The 26,789-nt window shown below is 42.5% G+C and overlaps 1 protein-coding gene across 7 annotated transcripts in view; it reads left to right on the top strand.

The window, feature by feature from the left end:
- Window positions 1–26,789, top strand: part of SEMA6A (semaphorin 6A) — a 221,121-nt gene that overhangs the window by 118,117 nt on the left and 76,215 nt on the right. For all 7 annotated transcript variants that reach the window (XM_061624586.1, XM_061624534.1, XM_061624543.1 and 4 more), the window contains 3 exons: window positions 1,639–1,774; window positions 9,349–9,466; window positions 23,714–23,774. In XM_061624586.1, coding sequence (XP_061480570.1) covers window positions 1,675–1,774; window positions 9,349–9,466; window positions 23,714–23,774 — 279 coding nt within the window. In that variant the 5' untranslated portion in view covers window positions 1,639–1,674. The remainder of the gene's footprint in view (window positions 1–1,638; window positions 1,775–9,348; window positions 9,467–23,713; window positions 23,775–26,789) is intronic.

The following is a 26,789-nucleotide window of genomic DNA, read 5'->3' as shown; positions in this document are numbered from 1 at the left end:
TGAGTCCATATTTTTATGGTAAAGTCTCATGACACATTCACCATGTTCCATCAAGCCCCACTCCTAGAGTTGCTGTGCTTGATTTATAACCCTTATGAGTATGAATCAGTCTCCTAGAAGGCCCCTTAAGCTCATGATAAACCTAAATCATGCATAGAGCTTTTAATTTACGGTCTGAGCCATCATATAAACCTTGACCTACCCCCAAACCTAGTAGATGGAGCATTTCCCTAAAACCTTGGTCAGCTATCAGTGGGCTTAGATCGTCTCATAGAAGCGATATACCTGTGGGCTTTACCACTGCAGACTGTGAGGACTCACAGGACTGAATGCATATTCTGGGCTTTTTGTGTGTGTGACAGTACTCATCACTACAGAGTACTGACATGTCTCTTTTTCCTGCCCATGGCAGCCATTTTGTGCAGATACCCACGGCACTTTTATCAAGATAGGAGTATCAGTATCTCAGTTTTTACCAAAAAAGCACTACACACAAATACATATCCTGGACATGGAAGGAAAAGAGCTATACTGTTTTTAAAATTTATTTATTACCTTTCTAGTCCACCTTTCTTCTATATTGTGCCATAAGATACACAGTTCCCAGTCAGTTTTCCATCAAGAAACTGGCCAGACCCAAGCCTAACTTTAGCAGGGTTGCTGCATTATGTTCCTTCAGGATACATCTAAGTTCAAAGACTAAGTTACCTGTCATCTAGTTTTCTATGTGGAAGGCTTTTCTTGTTTGTGTGTGAGAAATATTTATTTTATTTTATTTACTTATTTATTTCAACCACACCGCTTAATGCCATAGTCTCTTAAGTTGTGTACAATAAGGTTTCAAAAGAGATACAGGTGGGCTCCGCTTATACGGTAGGTTCCGTTCCGGACCCCCGCCGCAAAGTGGAAATCGCCGTAAAGCGGAACCCCATTGAGTATAATGGGGCACGTCACACGAAAATGACGCCAAAATGACACAAAATGCCGCAAAAGCGGCAAAATTGGCTTTAAAACTGGGAATGAAAGCCGCCACATTAGTGGAACGCCAGGAAGCGAAGCACCGGTAAGCGGGGCCCTACTGTACAAACGATAAAACTAGTGAAACCCACCAGCATTGTGAAATGGCACTACCCTTGCACAGATTTAGATACTTTTCTTATTTAGTTCTTGCCCTGCCTCTCAATCACAATTAAATCATCTATTAAAATCAATGTATTAATAATTTAGTTAATTTGGTAATTAAAACCGAGAGAATTAAAACCCAGTTCTTGGTGAGAACTAGGTCTCAGGAGACAAAGGGTATTTTGTTTTGTTTTTGGTTTTTGAGCTGAGTAAAAGATTGCAGCAAGGAGCAAAAGAAAAGGAGGGAAAGGATTTTCTGATAGTTTAGTTGGTAGCGTCTTCAAGTATGTTTTTTAAAAAATGTTGGTGCCACTATACGTTAGAGGCCAACAAGGCCTGTTGTCTGTGTGGTTTTCTTCTTTTAAAATGAACATATTTATTATTTTATAGTGTACGGCTGATGGGCAGGAGAGTCTCCTTTGTTACTTGTTGGCTGTCCAAGGCCAATTTTTGTTTGTCGTCGTGGCTAAATATGAGTTGATGGAAAGCTCTTATGCCCTCATTTGTCTTTCACAGGGTGAAGTGAAGAAATAGTCTCCCAGCTGAACTACTATGAGGTCAGAAGCCTTGCTGCTATATTTCACACTGCTACACTTTGCTGAGGCTGATTTCCCAGAAGATCCTGAGCCAATCAGTATTTCGCATGGCAACTGTGAGTATGAAAGGCAGGGAAATTGCACTTATCCCACAAGTTTCAAGTCATGGCTTATTGGTCAGTGAGATTTAAATTTGTAAGTACTATCCTCTTGCTACATATATTCAGAACAATCAACTAATATTTCCTTCATTCCCCCCTCCCAACATTGATCCTATCTATTTGTTGCAAAATGGTAAACAAAAACTTTTTTTTGGCCATAGTCTTTGAATGCAGAAGAGTTCTTTTTTTCCCTTTTGTTCATATCTCAACCCACTCTCCTCTACAGTCTGGTACTATTTCCCTTAAACCAAGATATTTTTAAAGTAATAGTTTTGTGTCCAAATGGACCCCCAGTCCTAGCTTTTGGACACCTAGTAGACATAAATGGACACACACAATTTAATCAATGAACCAAGAACACAAATTCAGATTGGAAGCCGCTGGAGCACTGACTAGAGGTATGAAATTTTAGTGAAAGCTAATAGAAAGAGTAGAACATGGGCAAGTTGCACAATAATTCTTAGGATTCTTACAAACCACCAGTCTTTCTGATAAACCTCTTAACAAAACCTTTCTCCCTGTACATTGTGATGTCTGGTTCTCTGTATCTTCATTCTTTTTTTCATAAGAATTCTGCTACAGCAGGGTGTGGATCATAAGCAGCAGATTTTAACTTTAATTTGCTTTTTAATTCATGTATTTACTGCTGGGTGGGTGGGCAGGCTAGCAAGAATTTTGCTAGGCTAGTAACTTGTGTGCTAGTTACTTGCATTTGCAAGGTTGTATTAACTCCCTGTTTTATTTGTTTGTTTTAGTTCAAACCACTTTCACTTTAATCCAAATGCCAGGGTTTGTACATGGTAGAGAGGCTTCCATGTGGCTGTGCAAGCCATTTGAATGAAAAAATGTACACCCAATAACAATTCCTTTTTTTAAAAAACCCTGCCTTCAACCAAAATTGGCATTTTTTCTCAAATGGCTCAACCAGCAACCTATGAAAAAAAACTTTTCTTCCCATTACCAAGAATAAGTAGAGGGATTAGATGTAGCATAGACAAATCCCTAAAAAGAAGAATAAGATGACCAAATTCTGTGGAGAATGTACCATTTAGAATTGAAATTATTACACATGTAGCTAAATTGCTGTGTGAATATATATACTAAACCTTTGCCGTTGTAATGTAAACAGAACTTTAGAAACAAATAGTTTCCATTATGGACCAGCTCTAAGTGGCAGTCTGCTTGGAAGCAGATTAGCACAACATTCTCTTGTCCACAAGGACTTAGATGTGTTATTATGCCGCCCGACACAATCAGCCACACAGGGCCTTCTCTCAATCCCGCCGACAAAAACAGCTAGATTGGCGGGAACTAGAGAGAGGGCATTCTCAGTGGCGGCCCCCACTTTATGGAACTCCCTCCCACAAGATCTACGGGACGCCTCTTCCCTAAATGTATTCCGTAAAGCCATAAAGACCTGGCTCTTTCAACAGGCCTTTGGGATTTCCGGGGAGGGTTAACCGTTATGACTGAAATGCCTCTAACCCTGTATTAATATTGTTCTCGCTGCTGTATTGTTTTTACATTGCATTATTGTATTTTATTGTATTCTGTTTTAATTGTTACATGTACGTCGCCTAGAGTGGCCAATGGCCAGATAGGCGACACATAAATTAAATTTATTATTATTATTATTATTATTATTATTATTATTATTATTATTATCTGGCTGCACAATGCCAGTCAAAAATGCTTTACATAAAACTTCCTATTATAGCTGCTACAGAGAAATGAAGTGTTTTGAGCCCCTCCCCAAAGTACTCAATAGTTTGTAGCATTTAAACAGGATTTATCCCATCCAAAATTCCAAATATGATAGCAAATTCAGGGTCAAATGCATGGCTTTGATAAGCATAAACTAATATAGGAAAAGATACAGGGAGAATACTGAGAACGTCGGAAGCCTCCATCTGCCTCTTCATGCTTATGTACATACAAACTATACCCTCAACTAGTTGTGAAGAAATCATTGCAGTCTAAAGCCAAGGAGGGCTAGAATTATAAGTAAACAGAAATGCAGTCTGAGGCTAATATTTCCCAAAATGCGAATTAACATAATTGCACGTGAACTTAATTCTCCCCTCTACAGTTATACCTATTGAGCATCAATTTTGCATCTCTGCATTTTGTTGTTAATGTAGCTGTTTTGAAATCTCCTGTTGGGTATGCTAGAACAATCCAACCCACCAATCCGAACCTAACTTGGACACCATCTTGGTGTGTTTCACAATGACAGATTGAGATGCTCCATGTATAAATTGCAGTTGGTGCCATACCTGTAACAAATATTGAATTCAGCATTTATAAGGCAATTAGGTTATAGTGAGTGTATACTTTCACTGTTTGTCAAGATTAGAGATCAGTGGATTAGCTATATACTCTTGCCATGGAAATAGGTCAGCATGCTAACACCTTCGTCCTAGAGTCCTTTACAATCAGTGTGGCTTATTTCCTGGAAGTTGTGTTTAGTTTTATAAGATAAGAATATTTTTGCTTTGATGGTGTAATTGGCAGTATATGTTTTACAAATTAGAATCAAACAAAAATTCCTTGGTCATATTGTTTGATCATCCTCAAGGACTTTACCTTGTGCTGTTTAACACAACTCACTTGCTTGAACCATCAGAATGTCTGTTAGCCAATTCTTGTCCTCTGTTGCTGTGTGGTGTATCTTCAACCTGGTTCAGTAAGCCAGTGATCCTCTTTGATAGCGAGGAGTAGGCATGCACACATCCGCTCAATTATAACATGTGAGATAAATGGTTCACATGAAGGAACAGGAGTAGCAGAGATCTTACAAACTAGGTTCCATGTGTAGTACCTGCATTACATATTACTTTATGGGGAGGGTGGGGAGCCATGATATTAAAAGGCTAGGCAGCAGATCCTGGAAAGGTGCAGGTGGCAGGCCATACCAGTATAGGGGAACTAGGGATAGATGCATAATATCCATCCCCTGTTCCAGGCCTGTCCATCACCAGAAGATTACTGAGGGACGCAGGACTCCATCCGACCTTCGACTGCTGCTGTGTAACGCCAGGTCTGTGGTGCAAAAGACAGCGCTCATCCATGATATGATCCTGGATGAGAACGCAGACCTGGTGTGTATTACAGAGACCTGGCTGGATGAGGCCTCAGCTGCTATGCTTGAGGCCATGTGTCCAGCCGGTTTCTGTTACGCACAGCAGCCGAGGGTTGGTAGGCGGGGAGGGGGGGTGGCAGTCATCTATTGGGGGTCTTTGGTTTTCACCAGACCCCCTCTCCACGAGACCAAGTTTGTTGACTGCATGTACTGGAGGCTGGGCCCAAAGGGCAGTTTAGGGATTCTGCTTGTGTATCGCCCACCCCGCTGCACAGCAGACTCCCTGACCGAGGTGCTTGAGGTGGTCTCGGGTGTACAGATGCCCTCCCCCAACCTATTGGTTTTGGGGGACTTCAACGTGCACACCAAGACTGTCCTCACTGGAGCCCCTCGGGATTTCATGGAAACCATTACTTCCTGGGAGCTGCACCTTAGTAATATAGGGCCCACCCATGTAGCTGGTCATGCTCTTGACCTTGTGTTTGTCTTGGGAGGGGAGGGAAGTGCTCTGAAAATGGGGGCTGTTCTTTCTAACCCCGTGACATGGTCAGATCACTATCTGGTGAATATAGACCTCTCAATGCCACACACCCTCCGCAGGGGACAAGGACCTATTAGGATGGTCTGCCCCAGGCGCCTGATGGATCCTAAAGGATTTCTGAATGCGCTGGGAGATTTGGAGCCTGCCGAAGGACGCCCGGTCAAAGCCCTGGTGATGGAGTGGAATAGGGAGATCACTAGGGCAGTAGACCAGGTAGCTCTGAAACGTCCTCTCCCCCTGAATAGAGCTCAGATAGCACCCTGGTATACACCACGGTTGCGGAGTTTGAGACAGGAGGTGAGACGACTAGAGCGCCGGTGGCGGAAATCTCGCTCTGAAGACGATTGGACACTGGTTAGAGCAGCAATAGCGGCCTACCAGGTGGCAACAAAGGCAACAAAGAGGGAATTCTTTGCTGCCTCTATTGCGTCTGCAGAGTGTTGTCCCAGGAGGTTGTTTCAAGTGGTCCGAAGCCTGGTCGGTCCAGTTGCTCAGGAACCCATGGAGCATACTAAAGCCTCTTGTGACATATTTGCTAAACACTTTGCCGATAAAATTGAGTGCCTGAAGAGCATGATTCTGTACGCTGTGGATACAGGAAGCGAGCTAGAGTCGGCCAGTTGCATTCCGGTCCGGTGGGATCGTTTTCAGCCTCTTCTTTCTGAGGAAGTGGACAAGGTGCTCTCTACTGTGAAGCCAACCACCTGTTTGCTGGATCCTTGCCCCTCATGGCTCACTATGAGCTGCAAAGAGAGTCTGAGCGAAGGGATCAAGGCAGTGGTAAATGCATCCTTGGAAGAGGGTGCAATGCCATCAGCCCTCAAGGAGGCAGTAATAAAACCCATCTTGAAAAAGCCCTCCTTGGATCCCCAAGAGTTAAATAACTTTTGCCCAGTCTCTAATTTACCATTCTTGGGCAAGGTGATTGAGCGAGTGGTGGCCAAACAATTACAGACACACTTGGATGAAGCAGATTATCTAGATCCATTCCAATCGGGCTTCAGGACTGGACATGGAACTGAAACAGCCTTGGTCGCCCTGGTGGATGATATGAGGAGGGCGTTGGACAGAGGAGAATATACTTTCCTAGTCCTCCTGGATCTGTAAGCGGCTTTCGATACCGTCGACCACGGTATCCTGTTGGATCGCCTGGAGCTATTAGGAATAGGGGCACTGTTTTACGGTGGCTCCGTTCCTATCTCAGACAGGCACCAACGGGTGGCATTGGGGGATGAGGTTTCAGACCCTTGGCCTCTCAATTGTGGAATGCCACAGGGTTCTGTCCTCTCCCCCATGCTATTCAACATCTATGTAAAGCTGCTGGAGGCCATCATCAGGAGATTTGGGCTGCAGTGTCACCAATATGCGGATGACACTCAGCTCTATCTCTCGTTTAAGTCCCCACCAGAGTTGGCTGTGGACACCATGTCCAAGTGCCTGGACTCCGTAAGTGAATGGATGGGAAGGAATAGGCTGAAACTGAACCCCGACAAGACTGAGGTGTTGCTCGTGGGGGACAAGAGAAGGTTGGGAGATATAGACCTGGTGTTTAATGGGGTAAAATTGCCCCTGAAAGACCAGGTCCGCAGCCTTGGGGTCATTCTTGACTCCCAGCTGTCCATGGAGGCTCAGGTTTTGGCAGTGAGCCAGGCGGCTTGGTATCAACTTCAACTGATACGGAGGCTGCAACCCTACCTTCCTGCCCATCTGCTCCCATGGGTGATACATGCTCTGGTCTCCTCCCGCTTAGACTACTGTAATGCGCTCTATGTGGGGTTACCCTTGAAAACGGTCCGGAAATTACAGCTGATACAGAATGCTGCAGCACGTTTGATTAAGAACAGCTGTCGCCGTGATCATATCACTCCGGTGTTAGTAGATCTACACTGGCTACCAGTTGTTTACCGGGCCCAATTCAAGGTGTTGGTGTTGACCTTTAAAGCCCTATACGGTTTCGGCCCAGTTTATCTAAAGGAGCACCTCCAGCATCACCAATTATGCCGCCCGACAAGATCAGCCACACAAGACCTTCTCTCGGTCCCACCAGTTAAAACAGCTAGGCTGGTGCGGACCAGAGAGAGGGCATTTTCGATTGTGGCCCCCACCCTCTGGAATTCCCTTCCTTTCGATCTTCGTCATGCCCCCTCCCTGATAGGTTTCTGCCGGGCCTTGAAGACCTGGCTGTTCAGGCAGGCCTATGGGATTTCTGGGATGGGTTAGCTTTTAATGCTGTTTAGTTTAATTATTGAATGTGGTTTTTTAGTTTTATATTGTATTTTATTGTGTTGGTGTACGTCACCTAGAGTGGCCGTTAATTCAGCCAGATAGGCAACTCATAAATAAAATTTTATTATTATTATTATTATTATTATTTATGTCTGTGACAGAGAACCCATTCACTCTTCAATCAAGAGGTCACCAGCCCAGTAAGGATATAAACTGGACTTTACAACATAAATTGAGGATCCCTGATTTAGATGACTTTGGGGTGCATTGAGGGGACCACACATTTAGGTTGTCTTAGTAGCCATCTAGAATGTGTGATCACCACTTACTATGATCCCCCACTGATGGGGAGAGGGGTTTTGCTTAAAATCATGCTGCGCTCCATGGGCATTAGGAATCAGGGATGATTCTCTGCTTCCAAAGCTAAACACAACTGAAGGGAAGAGCTACCACCTTTCTCCCAGGTTCCAGACACAGAAGAAGGTTAAGAAGGTTCCAACCAGCATTAGGTCAAGTCAAGCTCTAGCCCATTTCACTCTGTCTTGGACCAGGCACTTGCCAGTGGCAACCTGACAAGTGTATTTGTGGAGTTCTGGGTGCTTCTTGTTGACAGCTTCCTGTACTGCTGAATCTGTATTTCAGCATGAAAGTGGAAGGGCAACAAACAAACCAATTAAACAAAGAGCTACCAAATTGCAAGAGAGTTTGCTCAGTTCCCTTTTCTGCATCATTTGAATTCTGCATTTGATATTTGGATTAGTGGCATTTGCTATTATGGATTAGTGGCATTTGCTGTTATGGATTAGTGGCATTTGCTATTATGGATTAGTGTCAGTCATCACAATAGCACAATGTGGCTTGTATATCTTCCTCTTCCCAAAAAAGATTGTATTTTTCTATAGTATAATCTCTGAAGGATATGTGAAGCTAGCAGTTGATTAGATTATTTTGGTTTTCAAGTTCCTACTTCCCATAAAAGTCTGCCAGTTCAGTCTCCATTTGAGACCATCTCTGATGGTTCGGAATAAAATTAAGTAAAATAAGAGAATGCAATCTACTTCCCATAAACAACCTCATAAGACTGTCTGCAAAGAAAATAAAAAGCAGATGCTTTTGTAGATGCAAAGTTCCATTAATGGCTCCCCTCTGTTCCTAAAAATAAGCACAATTAAATGTTACCCTGATTATGTGGGCAACCCATAGATCTGCCAGTTTGGTATCTTTCAATTCTTTGTTATAATCACTAGACAGCATGACTGCTGCTATAATTGCTGGCCTTCTATAAAACATCGTTATGCCGTCAGATCATATTTGGCAGGCAAAATCCAGTTATTTAAAACTCTACAAAGGCTAAACATAAACCCAGGTGTAAATGTTAAGTATTTTGGATGCCTGTAACTTCTAGCAGCTAAATGTTCTTGTTGGAGAAAAAAATGGCATGTTCTTTATTATGAAATATATAACAGCCTTTTTATGACAACTGAGAAGTAGATCTTGATGAGCTATGTAATCTGGGTTATTTGTTGCACAATTAGCCCTATATTCTGGGAGGGGGAAAAATCAGAGGAAATTCTAGATCTCTCAAGTTGGTGATAGAGACCATATAAATGAATGTTTACATGCTTTCACTGAGAGGCTCTCTGTTTTTGTTTTCTTCAATCTCCTCTCTGCTTTTTGCAGATACAAAACAGTATCCGGTGTTTGTGGGTCACAAGCCAGGACACAACGCCCCACAGAGGCACAGACTGGACATCCAGTTGCTCATGATCATGGACAGAACCCTCTACATTGCTGCTAGGTCAGTCCTTGTTCCTTTCCCTCCTTACTCTCCTCAGCTACCCAGAACTCTTTTAGGTTTTGTTGATGTTTCAAAGCAAGAGAGTCATATGGGAAGGGGACATCAGGTCTTCCAGAATTGTGTGAACTGCTCCTTGCAAATGAATCATTGCATACATTAGTTTCATACCCTGTTATTGCAAGCTCATTTCCAACTCAAGAATGGGCTATACTTTGTCCACATTGTAGCCATTTCCCCCTGTTGACATTCCACCCCAGACTGTTGCATGTGGCACAACTTCTCACATAAATGCACTCTGATGGCAGGAAGAGTTTCACATCAGCACCAGATGTTCCTGGAGGCAAGCACTAAAGGGCTGCACCCTCCACATCATTCTTCGCCTTGTGAGAAGCATTTCTGCATGATGCAATGGGAAAATAAAATATCTCCACCAGGAAATTATCCTGATCCTCCAACATGCCATTCAGTAGGGATACGACTAAACAAGAAGGGCCACAGATCTAGATACAGTCCACTTTCTAGGCCCAGCTTTGAGCAGTCAGAATGTTCAGTATAGACATAAAGATAGGACTATCAGAAGCAGTAAGCCTCTAAGTGCCACCTACTGGGCACCACAAGTGGGAGAGGACTATCGTGCTCATATTTTGCTTGTGAGCTCCCCATAGGCATCTGCTGCGGAGCACAGGATAGTGAACTAGATGGGTCTTTGGTCTGATCTAGCAGGGCCCTCTTTATATTCTTAAAGACAGACCATTCATCTAATTGACCCAGCCTTGAGCAATAGACCAACATTATTGGTGCATGTTTCCTGATCTAATGGGGCAGAAAAGGGCAGAAAAAAAGGCTCTTTCAGAAAACTTTTTTTTCTTTTAAACTATATCGCAAGTGAACTTCATTGCCCTTAGAAACATGTTAGTGAGGAATAACTGAGCAATAGTTTCACTGAGAAAAGGAAGTTCCCTCAACAACAGCAACAAAACGCAGTTGTAAAGTGGGAGAAAACAAAGGATTGGGCAGTCTTCTTTCTTCTGGTTTACCTTGGGCTTTTTAAAAAAACCCAGCCGTAAGGGCTTGATATCCCAGTTGGCTTTTACTTGTATTTAATGAGTTGTGTTATCTGTCCAGTTAGGGCTTAATGCTATAAAGTCCTGATAAGTGGGTGGTGCTGGCTGATGTCTTGAGCGATTATTGCCAAAGCAGCTCATAATAAACTGTAGCTGCTCAGCACTTGGAAATATTGGAATCCTATTTCTAAAAGAGTTTTTGATTTAGAGTACACAAGTAATTGCCTGTTTTGAAGAATAATCAAGAATAATCCACATTGCATGAGTAAATATTTGAAGTAGAATTAAACTTTAATGTTGGGATACTAAGTGTATTGTGTAGTAAAGCAAAGAGACAGCGAAAGAGAAAGGGGAGAAAGATGTGTGTACACTTCATTTCTTTCAAAGGATTTGGCAAGTTTAACATTCATTGGTCTTTATGGAACCTAGTTGCTGAACAAACTTTCTTCTTTATGGTCTCTTTGCAGGTCCATTTGTGGGCCTCCATCTGGACAGGCCACAATGAACAACCTTTTAAAGCTCTGAGTAGAAAAGTCACAATTAAGGGTGATGTTTTATTTGATAATATGAAGTCAAGTGTGGGCTGTGGTGCAAGTTGGATGCCTGCTAAAGCAACCACCAGAATTGTTTTAGTAGAAGCCAGTTTTTGAATGTATCAACTTATTGGTACTTTTACTGTGTATACCAGTTGAGTTGTGTGAGTTGGCCCAAAGTGTTCTCTCAATTTGCTAAAAGAAAATTCTCAAGGATTAGTTTATGTGACCATCTGGGCAAGTGGCAACCGCTTGAAATAACTGTGTTCGTTGGCTTTCCGCCCACAGGGAGCTGCTTGTGCATAGATATCTTACCATATGTGTAGCATTTCATTGCTAATCCACATTTAGACCGATTTGGGGTTGCATGGGAACACCCTATGTATACTTCCTTCATGTGACCAGATTACTGTGGACAAGGAGGCTAATGATTTCAACAGGGTTTTCAGCACCCAACACAGTCCCAAAAGTAGTGTGAATTAGCCCTAATAGATCCTGCAATGAAAGTTGCTACCTCTTCCAGAAAGGTAAACATTTGGACATCAGCATATATTAATTCATAGTTGATTGCACAAATATTAAAAAAGGGCTTTCTAATTATAAATTTCTTTGGCCAGCTTAAAATTAGACAGGGGGCAACTTTAGATGCAATTAACAAATCATTTACACCAGAACAGTCCTGTTCAAAACTTTAGGCTAGCTTGTAACTAGAGTAAGTGAACTGCAAATTGCTTCAAGGACATTGTAATGACCAGGGCTGGTGCCACAAGGCGCCCAGGTTAGGCCCTGCCAAAGGCCCCTGAGAGACCCCTCCTTTGGGGAGTAGCGCTTCCAACCCTGCCATGGATCACAGAGAGGGAGCTCCCAGGCACCGCCCTACTACTGTGGAAGCCCGCAACACCTGCCAGCATGCCCCACCTACCTCTCCCTTGAAGTAAATGCTGGCTGCACTGCAGGCACAAGCCTGCCATCAACCAAGGTGGCGGCTGAGGTTTCCCTAAGGGGCTGATGCCCCTGCTGCCATCTTGGTTGATGGCAGGTATGCATGGGTGTAGCATGCATGCGTTCCATCAACCAAGATGGTGGTGGAGGCATCAGCCCCTTAGGGAAGCCTCTTCGTGGATGGCAGGCATGCGCGCACAGCGTGGGCAGCATTCATTTCAAGGGAAAGGTAAGTAGGTGTGGTGTGCGTGTGGGTGCCGGGGCCTGGGGCAGGCTGGTGCCCAAAGGCCCCAGCATGCCTGGCACTGACCCTGGTAATGACCAAGATCTGAGAAGATATTTGTAGCCCATTTTCCTCCAAGGAGCTCAAGGTAGTGTACATAGCTCGTCCCCTTTTTCATTTCACAATGTATATGCTATTATATGATAGTTTATTGTGAGATCAGTCAATTAATTTAGGCTAAACAAATCAAAGCAACATTTTAAAGCAGTAATAACCCCAAAATCTATCAAATCCTTAACAGTTTGAAAATGCTATTTTCAAACCATTCTTCATGCCATTCTGATTAGTTTCATGCCTGGTGAATTCCAAATACATTTTTATTTTTACAAGAAGGGCCTGTATTGAGTCAGCAATGTCGGGCACCTGCACCTGTCAGGCATCCCAGCAGACAGGACCAGCATCAGCAGGGGCCAGGTTGGGCCCTGGCTGAGGGCCCCTGTGGCTCTGAAGGGCGTCTCTTTAGGCAGGAAGGGTGGAGCTTCCGCTCTGCAATCCATGCCAGCATCAGGTTGTGGGACCTAGCAACCCGATGCTGCTGTGGATTACAGAGCAAAAGCTCCCAGGCAACACACACACACCTGATATAGGTAGCGTGGACTTAAATAGGCCTGCCCACTCCACCTACCTCCTATGTTGTCATGTCACTGCACGGCGCACGCATGCCTGCCGTCACCAAAGATGGCGGCGGGGGTGCCCCTAAGGGTTTGACACCCTTGCTGCCATTTTGCGTGATGGTAAGCATGTGTGGTCAGTGCCACCAGCATCAGGAGGGGGTGTTGGGGATTATGACACCGTGGGCCCAGAGCAGGCTGGTGCCCAAGGGCCGAGTCATGCCTGCTGCAGGCCTTGCCAGCAGAGGCCCCATTGCCAGCCCTTGGAGACTCCTGATCCTGCTGCTCTCCCTTGTTGCCCCTGCCTGTTCACCTGCCTTCTCTCAGCATGCAAGTGGAGCCAAGAGTAAGGAGACGGAGCAGCATACAGAGCTTTCCTTCTGCTCTCCCTCTGGGCTGATTGAGCCCAGGAGCCCAGGACCTGCAAATAGGCAGTGGTGATAATAAATGGAGGCTGTGGGTCCACTCAGGGAGGGAACCCCACTGGGGCCATATTGGCCAAGGGCCTTCCAAACTCTGGAGCCTGCATTGAGTTACAATGTTATATTTCTTTGCACCAAAGATATACTAAAACTGTTCCAATCAAAATGACCCTTAAAATTCCTTGCGAAGCTAAGAAGCTGTGTGACAAGTAAAAATGCAGAACCTAGGTCACTTTTATCTTTAGATGAAAACCTGGCAAGCGAATCATCTTCTCATAATTAATGTGAATGAAAGCTTATACTTACAACTCTGCTTCTCCTTTGGCAGTTATGGTATAAATCCAGGCACAGTGGCAGATATGAATCCAGTCAGAGGTGTTTATCAAACAGCTTTGTAAAGGCATTAATTGAGACTGTTCTTGGCATAAATCCATGAGCTACAATATCAGATTTTTTTTCCACAGTGTTGTTTTTTTAGTTGTCTAAATATAGTGAAGTTAAGAACATAAGAACATAAGAAGAGCCTGCTGGATCAGGCCAGTGCCCCATCTAGTCCAGCATCCTGTTCTCACAGTGGCCAACCAGGTGCCTGGGGGAAGCCCACAAGCAGGACCCGAGTGCAAGAACACTCTCCCCTCCTGAGGCTTCTGGCAACTGGTTTTCAGAAGCATGCTGCCTCTGACTAGGGTGGCAGAGCACAGCCATCATGGCTAGTAGCCATTGATAGCCCTGTCCTCCATGAATTTGTCTAACCTTCTTTTAAAGCCATCCAAACTGGTGGCCATTACTGCATCTTGTGGGAGCAAATTCCATAGTTTAACTATGCGCTGAGTAAAGAAGTACTTCCTTTTGTCTGTCCTGAATCTTCCAACATTCAGCTTCTTTGAATGTCCACGAGTTCTAGTATTATGAGAGAGGGAGAAGAACTTTTCTCTATCCACTTTCTCAATGCCATGCATAATTTTATACACTTCTATCATGTCTCCTCTGACCTGCCTTTTCTCTAAACTAAAAAGCCCCAATTGCTGCAACCTTTCCTCGTAAGGGAGTCGCTCCATCCCCTTGATCATTCTGGTTGCCCTCTTCTGAACCTTTTCCAACTCTATAATATCCGTTTTGAGATGAGGTGACCAGAACTGTACACAGTATTCCAAATGCGGCCGCACCATAGATTTATACAACGGCATTATGATATCAGCTGTTTTATTTTCAATACCTTTCCTAATTATTGCTAGCATGGAATTTGCCTTTTTCACAGCTGCCGCACACTGGGTCGACATTTTCATCGTGCTGTCCACTACAACCCCGAGGTCTCTCTCCTGGTCGGTCACCACCAGTTCAGACCCCATGAGCGTATATGTGAAATTAAGATTTTTTGCTCCAATATGCATAATTTTACACTTGTTTATATTGAATTGCATTTGCCATTTTTCCGCCCATTCACTCAGTTTGGAGAGGTCTTTTTGGAGCTCTTCGCAATCCCTTTTTGTTTTAACAACCCTGAACAATTTAGTGTCATCAGCAAACTTGGCCACTTCACTGCTCACTCCTAATTCTAGGTCATTAATGAACAAGTTGAAAAGTACAGGTCCCAATACCGATCCTTGAGGGACTCCACTTTCTACAGCCCTCCATTGGGAGAACTGTCCGTTGATTCCTACTCTCTGCTTTCTGCTTCTTAACCAATTCCTTATCCACAAGAGGACCTCTCCTCTTATTCCATGACTGCTAAGCTTCCTCAGAAGTCTTTGGTGAGGTACCTTGTCAAACGCTTTTTGAAAGTCTAAGTACACTATGTCCACTGGATCACCTCTATCTATATGCTTGTTGACACTCTCAAAGAATTCTAATAGGTTACTGAGACAGGACTTTCCCTTGCAGAAGCCATGCTGGCTCTGCTTCAGCAAGGCTTGTTCTTCTATGTGCTTGGTTAATCTAGCTTTAATAATACTTTCTACCAGTTTTCCAGGGACAGAAGTTAAGCTAACTGGCCTGTAATTTCCGGGATCCCCTCTGGATCCCTTTTTGAAGATTGGCATTACATTTGCCACTTTCCAGTCCTCAGGCACGGAGGAGGACCCGAGGGACAAGTTACATATTTTAGTTAGCAGATCAGCAATTTCACCTTCTTTGAGAACTCTCGGGTGGATGCCATCCGGGCCCGGTGATTTGTCAGTTTTTATATTGTCCATTAAGCTTAGAACTTCCTCTCTCGTTACCACTATTTGTCTTAGTTCCTCAGAATCCCTTCCTGCAAATGTTAGTTCAGGTTCAGGGATCTGCCCTATATCTTCCACTGTGAAGACAGATGCAAAGAATTCATTTAGCTTCTCTGCAATCTCCTTATCGTTCTTTAGTACACCTTTGACTCCCTTATCATCCAAGGGTCCAATTGTCTCCCTAGATGGTCTCCTGCTTTGAATGTATTTATAGAAGTTTTTGTTGTTGGTTTTTATGTTCTTAGCAATGTGCTCCTCAAATTCTTTTTTAGCATCCCTTATTGTCTTCTTGCATTTCTTTTGCCAGAGTTTGTGTTCTTTTTTATTTTCTTCATTCGGACAAGACTTCCATTTTCTGAAGGAAGACTTTTTGCCTCTAAGAGCTTCCTTGACTTTGCTTGTTAACCATGCTGGCATCTTCTTGGCCCTGGCGGTACCTTTTCTGATCTGCGGTATGCACTCCAGTTGAGCTTCTAATATAGTGTTTTTAAACAACTTCCAAGCATTTTCGAGTGATGTGACCCTCTGGACTTTGTTTTTCAGCTTTCTTTTTACCAATCCCCTCATTTTTGTGAAGTTTCCTCTTTTGAAGTCAAATGTGACCGTGTTGGATTTTCTTGGCAATTGGCCAGTTACATGTATGTTTAATTTAATAGCACTGTGGTCACTGCTCCCAATCGGTTCAACAACACTTACATCTCGCACCAGGTCCCGGTCCCCACTGAGGATTAAGTTAAGTTAAGTTTACATTTGTACCCAATTACCTAAAAACAATAAAAACAAATGACTAACATTTGTTGTGGCATCTCAGAAAATCAAGTACTCAGTGTTTGTTTGGGAGTTAATTCTCAGGAATTTTCTTGGATTTCAGAGAAAAGCGTCAGAAGCTGGGATGTTTTAAAAAATTACAATTATGTCAAGTTCATTGTTGCCAAAAGAAGAAAGACATGATTTGATAAGAATATAGGAAGCTGCCTTATACTGAGCCAAACCATTGGTCCATCCCGCTCAGTATTGTCTACACTGACTGGCACTGGCTCATCAGCGTTTCAAACAGGAGTCTCTCCCAGACATATCTGGAGATGCTGGGGATTGAACCTGAGACCTTCTGCATGAACAGCAGATACTCTGCCACTGATTTACAGCCCTTCTCCATGCAATGGAGGCTTTACTTGGACAGTTATGAATTACATTTGATGATAGAAAGGGCCCTAAACAAATTAGGAGCCAGGGCACAATCCAGATCTTTACACAGAGCAAACCAGCATAATTGTATATATATTCACTAATAGTCAAAAAACCTTGCAGTTTAAGAATGTACTTATAGCCAATAATATTTCTATCAAATTTTAAAAAGCAAGGAAATTGGGCAGCTATAGTGAATGCACCAGGGGAGCAGGACACCTGACCTCCTCTCTGAGATATTGGACTGCCCTACAAATTGGTCAAAATGCAAACACCATTTGGGTTGGTCTTTCCCAGTCCAATCCACCTGCTGTGTAGCTTGCAAGAATTTGGTAACATGTGCCTCTGAGCATATGGTGAGTGGTGGCAACACCTCTCATCTCCAAAGATGGAGAATTACATTTTTGTATGTTCATTGGTGTTCTTACTTTGCTTCTTTTCTGTGTTAGTACTGTGTCTACTGAGAATCTAACCTAGAAAATTATATTTCTCTCATTATTCATCCTAGAAAGCTGTGTCAAATCTATTTTTATTAATTTCAAAGCTGTTTTATTGGTCAATGTCATATGATGGTGAAGACAGCATTTTGTGTTTCAGACTGGAGGTTATGCTCTATTTCTATTTTGGGTGCATTTAACAGTTAAATCTGAAACTGCAGTTTGATGTAAAATTAGATGGATTACAATATGTTGCTACTTATGCAAAACAAACGGCCTGCTCAACATGCATGTTTTCAGCCTGCTGTGCTTAAACTACTCCACTTAAGGCAAGGTGGGCACAGTCAATTAAAAACATAGAGCACACCTAGAATTTTGCTAGAATATATTTCACCTCCCATTGTTTTATCTTGTGGAAACTGAGACAATCCTCATGTCCATTGGAAATTATTCTGCAGAATAGTCAGTGCTATTATTCCACAATTGTTTATGGAGCTTTTTTAGCATTGCAAAGTGTTGCTGTACTTCACATATTCACAGAAACAGAAGCAAAAGAAAATGATTTAGTATAGGAAACGTCACTAAAATTGCAAAGTAAATCAAACATATTTAAAGTGACTATCTGAACGATATCAACTGTCTCAATATTGTTGCTTCCTCCCTGCTAAAACAAGATCAGCACAGCACATGTCTTGTTTCTGTTTTTTGGGCTGACTGCAGGTGGTGCCACCACTCCCCATATACTCAGAGGCCCTCAGTGGCCACATCCATACCATACCTTTATTTCCCTTTAGACAGTCATGGATTCTCCCGAAGAATCCTGGGAAGTGTAGTTAGTGAAGGATGCTGAAAGTTGCTAGGAGATACCATGTTCCCTACACAGAGCTTCACTCAGAGCAGCTGACTGTTAAACCACTCTGGCCACTGGAGCTCTGTCGGGGGAATAGGAGTCTCCTCTCAGCACCCTTCACAAACTACACTTCCCAGGATTCTTTGGGGGAAGCCCTGACTGTCTAAAGTGAAATAAAGGTCTGGTGTGGATGTGGCCCCCTGATTAGCCAAGCCCAGCAGCTGTGAGTTTGGCTTTTAGAACACTGACTGTTGGTTCTTACTGAGCATGTCCGGCCTTATCATTGAGTTCTATGCTAAATTTTTTAAATTAATTAAAAGTCAGCCAGGCCTTTTTTTTTTTTTTTTTAACTGTAGAAGATGAGAGTATGGGGCAAGGTTAGTAACAGGATTACAGGTACTCTGTGAACATGGCTGATTTTTAATGAATAATGATTATGAGAACTCTGACAGAAAAATATCCAAATGGGCTCTGGGGTTTTTCTCTCTTTTTAGACTTTGAACTCTCTATTCTCTGTGACTGTTTTGTGTATCACCATGAAAATTGGGAAGGTTGTAAAGCAAGCGTTTCTGGGTTCAGTCCTATAAGTTTTGTAAGGTTTTGTTTTGAAATGAGCTTATGGAAATAATCAGAATGGCATGGGGGGTATTTTCAATTTAACCTTGTGGAATGCAAAAAATCCATGCTGACTATAGTATACAGCCAATCTTGTGGCTGTAATCAGTGAACAGCTACTTAGAGTTGGTTGTAGGTTTGTGTGGTTTCTCAGCATGCATCCCTCCACTGTGCCCAAACTCCCAGCCCATTACAAGAGGAAGTGGTTGGCCCTAGATCCTCTCTCTTGTCCTTCTGCTGCTCCATCCTCAGAGTATGCTTTTGACTGGCAGGCAGATAAGAAGGGCAAGGAGATGGTGGCCCAGGTGGGAAGAGGGCCAGCATTAAGGGAATGCCAGATACCTTCCTGTACCAGTTGGTGCTGCCAAACCTGCAGCCGCTACATAAACACATGCTTCCTAATCTTCACTTTTAACTACTTAAAAATTATCCACAAAAATCACATCCCTTCTCTGAAACCATTGTGTGAAACCAAAAAGGAGGCATTTCAGATGATGCATTTGTAATGTAATGAATGCACACCTTAAAGAGAGAAAGTTTGGAAACTACTGACTCACCATAGGAGTTTCAGAAGCTTCCTTATATTGAGTCAGGCCGTTGGTCCATCTGCCTCAGTATTATCTACCCTGGCAGTGGCTCTCCAGGCAGTGGACATTCTCAGGCCCCTCTGGTGATGCTAGGGATTGAACCTGTGGCCTTCTGCATGCAATGCAGGTGCTGTACCTCTGGACTACAGCCCTATCCAGGCAATCTGCATGCAGCCTAGTATTTTCTGCTCTGATTGGTAGCAGCTCTCAGACAGAGATCTTTCCCAGTCTTTCCCAGTCCCACTGCCTCTAGCCTTGTAGCTGGAGATGCACAGGACTGAATCTGCAACTCTGCATGCAAAACTGACACTCTGTTACTGAACTGTGGTGCCTTCCTTTAAAATGGAAGTGCCAAGCAGCAGTAAAGTTCTGCTTTCCCCTATATCCATGCAAAACAAAGCAAGAGGACTACAGCTGTACCTTCAGAGCAAGGTTACCTCCCAAATTAATTATATGGGGAGGGGGTGCTTGCTACCATTGCTGGACTGGAACCAGCCCAATTAAAGCACTAAATAAAATCGGGAAAGGCTCATACACCCATTACTGGCTTGAAGAAACTTCAGTTAGTGTGTCTTTCTCCGAGCTGGTAACAAATGCTAATAGTTCCCACGTGGACTCTTCTAAAGTGGCAGTGATTCCTTGGAGCACTTCATGTCATTAAACTGTAAACTGCAAAAGGCCTTGGATAGTTAGCCTTACCCAGCTATTCAGAGCTGAACTCTCAAGGGCTAAGCAGCAATCTCTATATATTTTATATGTTTTCTATCCCTTAAAAGATCAAGGAAAGTTTGGTATGATGACACGAGACAAGGATTAAAGAGAGCAGGATGAGGAGGACAAGCAAAGTCTGAATAATTGAAAAACATTTTCATGCCTATACAAAAAGATTAGTTTTCTTGCTGCTTCTCTCTTCCTGCCAGTTTCACTTAACATTTCAGGGGGGGGGGGATAATACAAAGGGTTGTATCCAATGCTGCGAGCACTGAGTTCTACTCACACAACAGGACATCCCTTTCCTCTCCTCTCCCCTCATATCCCCAAAATCTGCTGCTGAGGGTCCCCCAACCCTCTGGAGCAGGTTTTGAGAGGGCACAGAGGGTGCAGAGGAAAGGAGGTGAAGTTCCATTGTGCAAGTGGAAGTCTGTTGCGCAAGCAGATAAACGGCATAGGATACAACTCAGAGACTTATATCTTGCACTTCTACCACATACCACACTGTTATGAGCCCCATAGAGAACTCCTGGCAAAGCGGGCAAGAGGAGGAGGAGGACTGGGATCCTAGGGTAGGGCCCTGGTGGGCTGCAGAGAGAAGGGGCTGAAACCAGAGGAGACTTCAGTAGTCTGGCCAGCAACAGCTCTCAAGCTGCCACCTACTGTTGAAGAGTCAGGGTCAGCTGATGAGCCTCCTCCCACCAGAGTCTTGTCAGCCCACTCGAGCTGCCCCCAACTCCGCCTCCAGAGAGAGAGGAACAGGCTGCGAACCCAGAAGAGGAGACGGGGAGGAACTAAATATGTCTCCTCCCTCCTTTGCCAAGGACACATCAGCGGTTATGCAGGCTGCTCCCCTACCTGTGAAATGGAACATCTGCTTCTTTGCCCAGTCCTGATTTGAGAGACAGTTCCCATGCAAGTAGTGAGCCCACTCCGACGCTATTTAAGTGGTCCTCGGGTGCATGCCAGGTTGCTGTGGCAATGTCTTCGCTTGAGTTGCCAAACCTAGTAATCTCCTGTTTACTCCTGTTGGAGACCCATGTTATCTGTAAACTGATCTATGAAATGCAATGGGGGAAAGCACACACCAGTGGCTCTGAGCCTGAGTCCAACAGGGTAAGATGACACACACTGGATGGCATACAACAACTAAAACAAACTATGGTTGAAAAATATAATGAAAACACACAGTTGCAGAGACAGAGATAAAAACAAAGGCATCAGATTAAACAGATTCTCTCATTGCACCAGACCCTCTTCCATTACACTTTTGGGTAACCTGTCATTCCCCACAGGTATTTGAGGATATTTTTTTTTTAAAAAAAGCACACACCTGAATGAGCCCTTTGCAGTTACGGCACATGCAAGGCCTGCAGTTGGTGGCTGAGGGTCAATAGCAGCCAGCATTGTTTAATTTCCTTCCCCTTACCCGCTTGCACCATGGTAACCATCTGCTGCGCTACTGACAGGAGGTGGGAAAAACGGAAGTGCTAGGATTGCCTATTTGTGTAAAGAATAACTTAATTAGCAAGAGCTATACAGATCCTCCAAGCTGGAGTGGGGGGCACTAAGCAGCAGCAGGGAAATAGAACAACAATGTCATTTATTGTTAGCAGTTTAGCAAAGCCTAACTTGCACTTGACAGTTCTTTCAATATTTACCATTGTGTGAGCAGCTGTAGAAATGGTTTCTAGTTCTCTGGAAATCAGATTTTGTATTTATATAGTTCCAGAAAATGGCCTCTCCTTTCTCCAAGGGTTGATTGGCAAACTAGTCACTAAGTCACTGTAAGGAGCCAGAGTTAGAATAGAACTTAGCAACCCAAGCCTGTTTTGAGATCTTACTGCTTTCATTTTTACTGGCAATTAACATACACAGAACTGTGCTAAAAGAGGGCAAGTGAAACATTTTTGAGATGTTGCCAGTGCATAATAATTACTTGTTCATCTACAATTCAGATTTATTTATTTTTAATTTATTTTTGGTCTCCTTTTCCATAGCAGCACAAGAGTGAAAATATATCGTGGGAGGGCAGGGGGAGGAGAAAGCCACACTGCAATCACCCATAAAGCTGAAATCAAACAACTAGGTAATTCTAATCTTGTATTGACCTCCAATCACAGCTCACCAATGAAGTCAAGCAAATAATAAGCCAGCACATTAAAGCTACCTTATAAGGAAAGAAACACACACACAAAATCCTTCAGTTTGGCATCTTATAAAGCAAACTGCCTCCAGTGCAGTGGCAGGCAGCAGAATCATGAAAGCCTGGTTCTAGTCACAATACTGCCCCTATTCTCCATGTGGGAAGAGTGTTGCTTATTATTCTTTGCAGCAAGGAATGTTTTGTGACTGCTTTTGTTAGAGGCTAACCTTGTTCTCCCCCCAATCTGATCAAACTAAGTAACTCTTGACAGCAGAGATTTCAAAAATGGAAACTACGTGTGTATGTACTACTCTCAACAGATTTCTGCAGACACCTTCAAAGCAGAAGATCATTTAATTTCACCAAATCTTCCTGTACTCGGTTGGGGCAGGAGAGGGTGTAGAAAGAAGGTTATTTTAAATGGGGGACAGAGAAATAAGATGATGGGCATTTGGGGTAAAAAAATCAAATCCCACTGCCTTGTTCTTTGCTCCCAATTTAGAGCAGATCCTTCAAGGTTTGATTAGATTGGGTATTTTGTTTTCCATCTCCAAGCTGAATATGCCTTTGTATTCCATTCAGTACAGAAGGGGAATGTGGAAAAATAACACACCTGTGCTGCTTGGCCTTGTTCTGTGTTTCCAAGGAGAAAGTGGGAAATGATTTTTAAAAAGAACCCAGTTCTTAGCAAAACAAGAATATGAACACAAGCAACTTCAGTAAAACAATATCTCCCCTCGCAGTAAATGCTCAAACTAAATTTGGTCATTAGCGTACCAAATTAACGACTTCTGGATGTGGTTATTGTCAACCCTGCCCTTCATTTGTCACTCAAAATATCCTCTTTGCGGTTGGGAAAATAGCTTTAAAAATAAGTGAAGCCTAGCTTCTTTATAATATTCCAAGAGCCTGACAAAACATGTTCAACCAGCTGAGGAAGGAGATATACAAGCACATTGGAAAATATATATTTCGGGATATGCACATGGTGCACAGTCCAAAATCCTTCATGGACAAAGCTTCTGCTCACAAATGCACCACTTACAATCCCGAGAATTTACAAGTTACAGGTTATCATGCTTACAGGTTGCTGTTATCACTTAGACCAGGGGTAGGCAAGCTTCAGGTTTGCGGGGATCTACTTTTTTTTTCACTAGAACCCCAAGGTCTACTAACCAGAATAGCATGCAAAAAGTGGCTGGGGACAGGCGTACAGACCTGTACTTTGAATTATGAAACTAGGCTCTTCTGAGCACCAAGTTTTCAGTACTAAAAATAAACGCACAGTCCTTTCACATGACTGTCAACTCCTTGTTTTCATCCAAGCCTCCTTTGTTTCAGCAGCCTACCTCAGGAGAAGAGCCTTCTTGTTGCTATCATGAGAGTCAAAAGTCCTTACCAATCTAATTCACAAAATACATAGCAAAACAACGGTTCTTGTGGAATTTATTACTTTTAAGTTCGTTTCTTTCATAAAGCAAAGGAAGCAGAAGGTGTGCCTCCTAGCTCTCTCTGGTGTTGTCCTCAGTTCCTGTTTTTACCCCCATATGAGCAATGATTTACTTGATTACAGAGAACTCTTCCTGCCAAAAATGAACTGTCTGAGTTTATCTTGGCATTCATTTTTCCCCTTTGTTTACAGGGACCATATTTACACCGTTGATATGGATGCATCACACACAGAAGAAATTTATTTTAGCAAAGTAAGTAGTATTCTTCAGCCAGGGACACTAGAAAAAACTGGGGATAAATCAGAAAAAGACTTCATTCCACCCTGCTTTCCAACATTGCTCTTAAAATTGCAGTGATCAAGGTGGATGGTGCTTATTAATCATATCGGGGAAAGCTGGAAGATCTGCCATGTCCCCTGTGAACCTCTGATAAGTAGTTTAGCTGAGATGATAAGCAAGCAATCTGTACTGAAATGTGGGCAAATGGTCCATCAGATGTCTTATTTGTAAAATCCTGCAGATTTGGTGGACTCCCAATTTATAGTAATTGATTATAAGACCCCTTTTAATAAGCCAACTCTGCTTACGTATTTTAATGAGCACAATGTTATATCCAATCAAGCAGTTATATACCAAAGAAGACATAGTTTTGCTTGTTGTCCTATAACTATATTATATCCAAGATAAACTAGGGTGGAAATGGAAATATTTTTGCTGTTAGTTGCTCCACATTAAATAGCTCATAAGGCTTTGGTGTCCAACACAGTCACCAGTCACCTGTGGCAAAATGGCTATTAACCTGTGGCAAATTGGTGCTTTACTCATACCAACTATTTTTAAAAATAAAAATGTAAATAAAATTATTTTATACATGTACCAGTTCAAAAAAATGTTCACCCTTCTCCCTTAACAATCACCGATTCATCCTTGGGTCCTACATACTTTTCTGACTTTGAAAATTACAGAATTATTCTTGAATTCATGCAAGATTCATTTGACTTTGACATCTACAATTTTCAATTGTTTCAAGAGTTTGAGAAGCTTCTTTCTTTGGAGAGGCATCTTTTTTGAGACTGATGCGATTTTGCTTCAAAGCACTTAACATATGAAAGATGATTCAATTGTTACTATGTGAACTCACATTTTAAATCAGAATGAACCCAAAGTTTTGAATTCAGTTATTCCAAAATTCTTTTCAGTTTTTGGTTCAGCATGGCTCTGTGAATCAACTTTTTCTGTAGTAAAAATGGTGAAATCAAAATATAAGTGGCAGATATTGGACGAAAATTTGAAGGTGGAGTTGCGATGTGTTCTAGCTGATTTTATGCCTGATTTGCTTGCACAACTTAATGAAAAGATATGTTAGATTTTTCACTAATTTTGTCAATAAATAATTTAAAACATTGTGCATTTTTCTATCCTCAAAACATATTTCCATTTTTTTTTGTCATGTGTTGAAAATGTGAACACAGTTGCCACAATTTTAGTAAATATGAAAAAAAAAATGTTGGACACCTCTGCCATTAAGGATGTGTGATGTTTTAAGAAAGAGCAGTTTATAGGTCTCAGAATTGAGAGTAAAGGCTTCTGGTACCTTGGGAATGATCAATGACTACAAATTATAGCTAAAATAAGAGACCTGAGAAATGGGGTGGAGGTGGGGCAATATGATGCAGATATGTTAACTGCCAAATGTACTTAACAACTGAATTATAGATCTCTATATTAGGTGGAAATACTGTCCACAATCTTAAAATAAGTGTTGGTAGCTAAAATCAGGTCTACAGAGTAACAAATAAGCCAGTCTGGCATTTATTTTGAGCCACAAGAGTTCAAAGAGGACAGCTTTTGCAAATAAAAGCTGCTGAAGCTTGATAGGAGCATAGGAAGCTATCTTATACCAGGACAGACCATGGATCAATCTAGTTTAGTATTGTTTATACTAACTAGTAGTAGCGGTCTAGAGTTTTAGATGGGAGGATGTCTAAACCCTGCCTGGAGATGCCAGGAACTGAACCTGGGATTGTTTGCATACAAAGCATTTACTCCTCCACTGAGATAAAGAGCCCTTTCAATCTGTAAGCCAATTTGGAGTAAGTCAGGTAGCTTGAGTTAGATTTCTTTGTTTCTCTATAATGGGTTCAGGTAGTGTGTCAGGCACATATTTGGTTTAATAAGTGGTACTTTCACAGCTCAGGCTTTTATGGATGGTGGACTGAGATAAGTGAATATTGCACTTCCTGCCATATTGTTGGTACTATTGCTGATTTCATTTTAATTTATATTTTAAATGAAGTTTTATGCTCATCTGCTGTTTTTTATTATAATATTTTTATGTAACCCACCCAGGGACCACTGGTGAGGGTTAGGATGGATATGTGTGTGTGTGTGTGTGTGTGTGTGTGTGTGTGTGTGTATATATGTATATATATATATATATATACACATATACATACACACACACAGTGCCTTGCAAAAGTAATCAGACCCCTGAGCAATGCTCTCATATTACTGAATTACAAATGGTACATTGTAATTTTATTCTGTATGATATTTTATTTTGAAACACTGAAACTCAAAATCAATCATTGTAAGGTGACATTGGTTTTATGTTGGGAAATGTTTGTAAGAAACATAAAAACTGAAATACTTGCATAAGTATTTTTAAAAAATCCCCCATTACTATTTGGTGGAGCCACCTTTTGCTGCAATCACAGCTTTAAGTCTTTTGGAGTAGGTATGTACCAGCTTTGCACACAGTGTCGAAGAGATTTTGGGCCATTCTTCTTGGCAGATTCTCTCCAGGTCATTCAGGTTGGTTGGATGTCACTTGTGGACCGCAATTTTCAAAGAGCACCACAGATTCTCAATGGGATTGAGATCAGGACTTTGCCTGGGCCACTGCAGGACATTCACTTTTTTGTTTTTGAACTACTCCAATGTTGCTTTGGCCTTGTGCTTGGGATCATTGTACTGCTGAAAAGTGAATGTCCTCCCAAGCTTCAGTTTTTTAGTGGTCTGAAGCAGGTTCTCTTGCAGTATTTCCCTGTATTTTGCTCCATCCATTCTTCTTTCGATTTTAACAAGATGCCCAGTCGCTGATGATGAGAAGCAACCCCACAGCACGATTCTGCCACCACCATTCACTGTAGGGATGGTGTGTCTTGAGGAATGGGCAGTGATAGGTTTACGTGACACATAGTGCTTTGCGTTTTGGCCAAAAAGCTCTATCTTGGTCTCATCTGACCACAAATCCTTTTCCCACAT

Source organism: Rhineura floridana, chromosome 1, assembly GCF_030035675.1.
Source record: "Rhineura floridana isolate rRhiFlo1 chromosome 1, rRhiFlo1.hap2, whole genome shotgun sequence".
Taxonomy (NCBI): Eukaryota; Metazoa; Chordata; class Lepidosauria; order Squamata; family Rhineuridae; genus Rhineura; species Rhineura floridana.
The sequence above is the reverse complement of the archived record's forward strand: the minus strand, read 5'-3'. Positions and strand labels throughout refer to the sequence as shown.